Consider the following 8,512-nt stretch of genomic DNA (forward strand, 5'->3'; position numbering starts at 1 on the left):
CAGTAATGTAGTATGATTTTTTTTTTTCCACAAAATCTTGGTCTCAAAACGTGATTTACTCTTATTTAAGTGTATATGAGTGTTAGATCATGAAATAATGATTTCCACCAAGTAAAACTAAGTATGCAACATCTTTTTCAACTGGAGCCTGAAGTGGTGATATTTGTCTTTTTTGCTCTGCCATCTCCCATTCTTTTGGCAATCCCCTTTAACATTCCCACCAGTGTCCTTGTATTTCAGTAGAAAGCAATGGTATACATTGGAATGGGGGATACTTAGGAGATATGAAGAGATTTGTGGCCTCACCCAGGTCTTCCTGTCATGTTCCTAATTTATATCTCCCTCTGTATCACGTCTCAAATTTCCTATTCCAGCTGGATCTCATGTATATAATGAACTAATTCATATTAAGGTATCAATAGCTAAAAAGCTTAATGCTTTATAATTCCCCCAAAATACTTTGTATTTTAGAAAGCAATGTGTTATTAATGGTGTGATCTTAGGTGATGTGTTGGGAAAGCTGTAGGATTATTTTTTTGTAGGAAGGCCTTTAGTGACATTTCTCAAATCCCTCCATTTGGGTTACACCTTGTCCATCTTGTGATATCAGTCCCAGAAAGATTCTCATAAAAATATCATGAGACAGGGGCCACCTGGGTGGCTTAGTCTGTTGAGTGTCCAACTTCGGCTCTCACAGCTTCTGAGTTTGATCCCTGCATCAAGCTCACTGCTGTCAGCACAGGGCCCGCTTCGGATCTTCTGTCCCCTTCTCTCTCTGCCCTTTCCCTGCTTGTGCTCTCCCTGTCAAAATTAAATAAATCTTTAAAAAATACATATCATGAGACAACTGAATAAACTGTCTGTGTGAAGAAGAGATAGGTTGGAATGAAAATACACTTCTCTGCAGGATGGTGTCTTCTAAATTTGATTTCTATGAACTTCTATTTGTTTATTCCATGGTGGTCCCACAGGAAAGCAGATAGAGAAGAAATCCTGAAAAGTTATTGAATAGTAATTGTGTGTACAGGGGAGTCTCCGAGAAAAACTAAAAGTTTGTAGAGCAGAATTCAACCTCAGAAAATAACTTCTCAGAGACGATCCAATCCAACTTAAGCCACCTAAGGCATAGACTGTTGATCCAATTCTAATGTCCATTCTCTGAGTCTTATAACTGCTGATTTTCACCTGAGCGCACAGTCATCAGTTAAAGTCTCCATTTCCCAGACTCCTGTTCAGCTAGGTTGGCCATATGACTAAGTTCTAGCCAATGAGTTATAAATGTGATCTCATTGTATGATCTTATCTGAGGATCTTTCCTAAGAGCAAGAGCTCACCTTTGCTCCTTCTTTCCCCTACCCTGCCTCCCATCACCTCTTCCTTCACCCTGCTGCTTAACATGTTGATGTGATGGCTCTAGTTCCATCTTGAACCATTAGGATAAGGGTCAGACCTCAAAGATAGCAGAGGGGAGAGTTGGAGATAGCCTGGGCCTCTGAGGACTTTGTGGAACAGAACCACCACATAAGCCCTGGAAGGACCACCGCTAGGGCTTTAAAGTGAGAAGCACAAAGCTCTATTGGGAGCTTCTGTTACAGTCAAACTAATCCCAACTGATGCATCATCCTTTTTTTTTTTTTTTTTTTTTTTTAGATTTTATTTTTAAGTACTCTCTACATCCAACATGGGGCTCGAATTTACAACCCCAAGATCAAGAGTTGCACATTCTACTGACTGAGCCAGCTGGGCACAACCCCTTCCTTTTTTTTTTTTTTTTTTTTAATTTGACTCAATTCATAGGAAAAAAGGACCTATGAATCATGTAGGCTCATTCCCAGGTTGGAACACTAGTTTTATCACATATGTCAACACCCTAGTGTGATAGAAATGATTTTTTAAGGTTGTCCTTTCTTTTTATTTCATTATGATCTTTGATGACTGGGTAATTGGAACATCAGAGGAAAGTGACAAAAACATAGCCAATGTAATACTTGTCAGTTAAAAAACAATAATAAAGAATAATCAGAAGCATGAGTTTAATCTTGGCTTAATCTGCACATGTTTAAGCAGAACTGTTTTGGAAGCTGGGGAAAATGAGAGGCCTAGCAGGCCCTGGAAATATCTGTAATCCCCTGTACCCTATGAATGAACAACTGAATAAGTCCCAAAAGGTTTGTTTTCCAACATAAATTATAACTTTATAACTTTATAACTTTATAATTTATAACTTTATAATTTATAACATAAATTATAACTTTAAGGCTGAAATAAGAGCCAACAATTTTTTCATGAAGCAACTAACATGGTCACGTATGTTTTAGGAAGGAAAGAAGGCCCAAAAATGACTATTTTTCAGATCACGTTTTGCAGTAATCACCTGATAACAGTGGCAGGCATGCATAGCTGCACAATCTGAAAGCTGACCGTGCTGTGTCAGGTCTTTCTAAACAGCTGTATTTCGGAAAGTCAAGACGGGACTTTAAATAAAACACATGCGAGATAATGACACTCTACTTCACTTAATGGAAACATTATTTCAGGATGAAAAAGTCAGTTTAGAAAAAAACTAACCCCACAAACTTAACTAGTTGGACACTGGGTGTTACCTAACAAGATGATTTAAAATAAACGTCTACTGAGGCGCCTGGGTGGCTCAGTCGGTTAAGCGTCTGACTTCAGTTTAGCTCATGATCTCACCGCTGATGGGTTCGAGCCCCGCATCAGGCTCTGTGCTGACAGCTCAGAGCCTGGAGCCCGCTTTGGATTCTGTATCTCCCTCTCTCTCTCTGCCCCTTCCCCACTCACACGCTGTCTCTCTGTCTCTTAAAAAATAAACATTAAAAAAATTTTTTTCATTAAAAAAATATTAAAATAAATGTCTACTAGTGACACACAATTTTGCAATCCCTTGCCAAATCTTGCTGACTTTGCTTCACACGTCATTAAAAAATCTGATCCCCCTAGACCCTTGGTGATCTCCCCCAAACAGTGTTCACAACACTGGCTGCCCTAAAGAATCACTAAGGAGCTTTTAAAAAGACCCAGGCCTGGGGCTCCTGGGTGGCTCAGGCGGTTGAGCATCCAACTCTTGATTTCCACTTAGGTCATGATCCCAGGATCGTGGGATTGAGCCCCACATCAGGCTCTGTGCTGAGTGTGGAGCCCGCTTAAGATTCTCTCTCTTTCTCCCTCTGCCCTTCTCCCCTGCTCATACTCTCTGTCTCTCTCTCTCTCTCAAATTAAAAAAAAAAAAAAAATGCCCAGGCTCAGTCCCAAACCAATTGAGTAAGAACTTCTTGAGGGTTGGGCTGAAGCACTAGCATTTTCCACACCACCCCAGGTGATTCTAATGTGTAGCCTGGGTTGACATCCACTGCCACAAAGGAGCCCCATTCCACCTATGTGACTAGAGCCAACTCACATCTTGCTTAAATTAAAATATACTGAAAATTAACCCTGTCATCCCTTCCCCCAAACATATCACATTGAGACTTTCTCTTCACATTCTCACATCTGCTTCATTTTAGATAAAGGTATCAAGAAAAATAATTCCCCAAAATAGGCATCTTTCGCAGTTATGTAGTTTCTGGTTTGGACGCGGCTTCTCTAAATAAAACCAGATTCGCCCTTGGCAAGAGAGAGGAGAGGTTAAAACAAAGTAAAGGAGCAGGTGACTGCTGACCCAGACTGAAGACAGAAAACTAATCAGTGCTCTCTCCTTCCCTGTCTCTCACTTGCAAGATTCATCTCCAAACATCCTCTGCCTCATGTAACGGTACAAACCTGTTGGTGTTTCCAGAACCATTTCTGTAGGGGAACCCAAGTAATAAATTGGAATGGCATCTGCTATCTTACTCCACTGGACCAAAATCTCATTAAAACATGAAAAACAACAACAACAACAACAACAACAACAACAACAACAACAACAAAGAATGTTGATAACATCTTTCGACCATTCTTATTCATTGGGAGTCTTACTATTTGAAAGTAGTCTTCTTCCTGTCTAAGCATTGAGGTGGTGGTTGTGGGGGGAATGGTGCCGGAGGATATTAGATATCCAAGCAGTTTCATTACTGATTGTTGAGTAACTCTGGATTGAACATATAATCCTGACTCACCCAGAAATTATGAAGACAATTTGATTCAAATCGCAAACCCATCCCCTCCAAGTCTTTGCTACATGATGAAATCAAAAGCTGGGAGGGGGTTTCTGTCAAAGCGACAATGGTACATATCAAATGCAAAAGTTACACATGACTGTCTGTTATGTAAGTTATATATAAAACTGATTAATCTAATTTTAATACTTTTCCTTCTCTTCAACCTAATTATGAATCAGAGGTTTTCAGTAATTCTCAGAGCAGAGCAAAAAGAATTTCCGTATTCAAAACGACACACTTGGAATGTTGCAAACGTTTAGACTACTAAGTGATTAAATGAGCACTATTTGCTGCTTAAGTCGCATAATAAAGTGAATATTCCAGATATTCAAATAAAAGGCATAGAATACTGAACATAACTGCAGGCGACTTTTGTTATTTATACTTATTGGGGGGGGGGGGGTTGGGGAAGGTGTCCTGAATGTATGGAAAGTTAGAACATGTTTCTGGGATGGAAGACAAGGGTCAATTCTTCCAAAAACAGCCCGCCCCCTGCGGGCTCCTAGCGACGGCCCCCGCAGTGCATGGTGGTTAGAGAACGCGGCAGGTTCGAGAACGCGCCTGAATGCGGCGGCGTGCTTGAGAACGCGCCTTGACGACGAAGGCGGCGGCGGCCCGTGGGGAGCCAGTCGTTGCGGGGCGCGCTCTGGAGCGGCGGCCCGGGGCGTCCCGTCGGTGCCGGCACGGGGAAGAGGCGGTGGCGCCGCCCGCGGTGGCGGGAGTTGGAGGCGGCGATGGAGCGCGTTTGAGCCAGGACCGGGGTCCGAGGCGCGCTCTCTGCCGATGGAAATGAGCCGCAGGGCTGCACCTACACCTCCTGGAGCCTCACCTTCGCCGCCCAAGAAGGTGCCTGCCCTGGCTGGCACAACCGCAACCAATAATGAGTTGATGAGTCTTTTTGAGTGTGAGGAATGCTTTGACTTTGTGTTACCACCCATTTTTCAGTGTCAGCGTGGCCATCTTGTTTGTGGCAGTTGTCGCCCAAAGCTCACACGTTGTCCAATCTGCCTGAGCCAGTTGGGATCCTTTCGCAACTTGGCTCTGGAGAAAGTGGGCGATTCCTTGCTATTCCCTTGTAAATATGCCTCTTCTGGATGTGAGGAAACTCTGCGACACACTGCAAAAGCGGACCACGAAGACCTCTGTAAGTTTAGGCCTTATCCGTGCCCGTGCCCTGGTACTTCCTGTAAATGGCAAGGCTCTCTGGATACTGTAACGCCCCATCTGATGCATCACCATGAGACCATTATAACCCTAGAGGGAGAAAAAGTCGTTTTCCTTGCTACACAAATTAATCTTCCTGGTGCTATTGACTGGGTGATGCTGCAGTCCTGTTTTGGCTTTGACTTCTTGTTGGTCTTGGAGAAACAGGAAAACGACGACGGTCACCAGCAGTTCTTTGCAATCGCACAGCTGATAGGAACACGCAAGCAAGCTGAAAATTTTGCTTATAGATTTGAACTAAATGGTGATAGGCGGCGATTGGCTTGGGAAGCGACTCCGAGAGCTATTGATGAGAAAATTGCAACAGCCATTGGGAAGAGGGACTGCCTAGTCTTTAACACCAGCACTGCACAGCTTTTTGCAGAAAATGACAATTTAGGCATCAATGTAACTATTTTCATGTGTTGAAATGGCAATCAAACATTTTCTGGACAGAGTTTAAAACCACTGCATTCAGTTTCACATAGAATAAAGTCACCCATCTGCCTGCGGACCTGAAACTTTGGTGGGTGGAAGCTAGACACATGAAGATGAATAAAAGGAAAGGCTGTTAAACACAGGAAACAGTTGAATGTAGTAACACTAACATATTTAAAAATAAGTCAACAGTAAACCAATGAAATAAATAAATATGTGTATATATATATATATGTATATATATATATATACACACACACCCAAGATGGGCATCTTTTGTGTTGTTTTTTTTTTGAACATTTTATTTTTTGAGACACACACACACACATACACACAGTGTGAGTGGAGGGAGGGGCAGAGAGGGAGAGAGGAAGACACAGAATCCAAGCAGATTCCAGACACAGAATCTGGAGCTGTCAGCACAGAGCCCAAGAGCTCCAACCGTGAGGTCATGACCGGTTATGACCTAAGCCAAAATCAGACACTTAACTGACTGAGCCACCCAGGCGCCCCAAGATAGGCATCTTTTGTATTAAGAAAGGAAGCATTGTAAAATCATTCTGAATTTGTGTTGTAGATTGAGCGTACTGTTGAAAAATACCAGGTTTTTGTTTTGTGTGTGTGCCCCCAAACTTTGTGTGCATGTGCGCGTGCACACGTGCATGCGTGGGGGGGGGGGGGGAGGAAGAGACCAAGTGAGAGAGAGAAAGAGAGAGAGCACTTTATTATAAGGAATTGGCTCATACAATTATGGAGACTAAGTCCTAAGATTCGCAGGATGAGTCAACAAGCTGGAGAAGGTGGAGACCCAGGAAAGCTAATGTATAGTTCTAGTCTGAGTCTGAAGACCTGAGATCCAGGAGAGCTGATGAGGTAAGTTCCAGTACAAAAGCCAGTAGGCTCATAACCCAAGAAGAGCCAATGTTTTAGTCTGAATTTGAGGCCAGAAAAGACTGTTGTTACTTCACTGTACCTTCTTTTCCTTAACCCACACTATTGTAGATAGTCCTTTATGGAACCATTCTTCAGTTATCCTATTTGAGTGTATCATCTGTTTCCTGCTCAGTCCCTGACTGATATTCTTATTTTAAAATATTAGTAACTATACTTAAAATTCCTAACGCATAATAAATTTTGTGAGCTTACTGGTAAAGAGCCTTTTCTTTTCTTTTTTTTTAATGTTTATTTATTTTTGAGAGAGAGTATACACAGAGGAGGTGCCGAGAGAGGGGGGATAGAGGATCTGAACCAGGCTCTGTGCTGACAGCAGACAGCCCGACACAGGGCTCGAACTCACGAACTGTGAGATCATGACCCGAGCCGAAGTCAAATGCTGAACCTGAGCCACCCAGGTGCTCCAAGAGCCTTTTCAAACACAATGCAATCATAGGCCGGCTGAGTGATTCAGAAGGCCTTTGATGCACAGTCTCTCTCTCCCCCTGGCCTTCCAGTCTGAATTTCCAAGGGCAGAGGGATCAGAGGAAACCTCAAATGCTAATACCTCAACAGCACTTATTGTCCATGATATCCGGCCTGGGATCTTTGAACTATGGTTTGGCCCCATATCTCCTCCAGGACACAGCTGGCCACAGACAGGCAGTTCAACACAACATTTAAAATTCAAAATGTGAAACATAGAATAATGAAGCCATCTGGTCCATATTATGTTGTCCAACAATTATAAGTAATGTGAGCTATAAATACAACAAGCAAAAGGAAGCAAACAAGAGACCATTAATCAATACAGACAATTTGAACAAGATATGATGACTGAAACTTCTTTTTCCGGAGCATCTTTACAAATGGTGGACTAAAGCAGGTCTAGATTGAAAAATATTACTTGCCAAAGCCCTTCAGTCATAAAACTTCTCTGAAGTAATAAAAATCTGCACGGGAATTTCACAGAGAGGACCCTGATGTTGCTATTTAGTAACTCACAGAGTTATATATGAAAGGCAATGGGACCAATCTTGGCTCAAAATCCAGAATAACTCCATGAGAGTTACATCATAAGGACACCTTAGTGGAGAGGACTCTAAGAAACTCTTAACACTCATCAGCAGCCCCACTTATAAAACCTGGAGGAGTTTGAGTAGGAATGTAGACAACCAGAATGGTTTGGCTCTGGATCTATATAGCCAACAGTCTTGTCATTTCTCTGACTATCCCATAATCACCTCAAACTCAATATATCTGAAGTTAAACAAATGCTCCTCCCTTCCCAATCTGGACCTTCTCTTATGGCTCAGGCTTCTAACATGAGCAACTGAATAGATAATAAACGTATCCATTATTTTTGGATGAGAGCAAAAACACATTTAGGCCACACGGTTGACTTCTCAGAAAAAAAGGGAATGTGGTAGAATGAATTATTTGTCCTCAATTGTTCCTGTCTTCCCCTCCTCTACTAGGGTTTTACTGTGGGCAGAGAATAAATTGCAACCCTCAATGATTTAGCTAATGGAATTGAAACAGAGGCTTTAATTGTGCTCACAGGGTTTGGTTTGGCCTCTTTTGCACTTTTGCAACTGGCAATGGCAAGAACGTGCCTTGAGTAGCCACTGGTGATACATGGAGCCGGCCAAAAACCACCCGCAGCTAGAAGCCAAGGGCTGCCCCGTGAGTAAGAAATAAGTACATGTTTTTATAAGCCGTTGGGATGGGGCGGGTAGTTGTTATGTCGCATTATCACAGCAGAAACCTGACTGATG

At 42.4% G+C, this 8,512-nt stretch overlaps 1 protein-coding gene across 1 annotated transcript; it reads left to right on the forward strand.

Moving 5' to 3' along the window:
* The first annotated feature begins 4,943 nt into the window (after window positions 1-4,943).
* Window positions 4,944-5,885, forward strand: LOC123594763 (E3 ubiquitin-protein ligase SIAH1-like). Its single transcript, XM_045471710.1, has one exon. The coding sequence runs from the start codon at window positions 4,944-4,946 to the stop codon at window positions 5,790-5,792; it is 849 nt and encodes a 282-aa protein (XP_045327666.1). The 3' UTR covers window positions 5,793-5,885.
* Window positions 5,886-8,512: the final 2,627 nt, after the last annotated feature.

Source organism: Leopardus geoffroyi, chromosome X (assembly GCF_018350155.1).
Source record: "Leopardus geoffroyi isolate Oge1 chromosome X, O.geoffroyi_Oge1_pat1.0, whole genome shotgun sequence".
NCBI lineage: Eukaryota > Metazoa > Chordata > Mammalia > Carnivora > Felidae > Leopardus > Leopardus geoffroyi.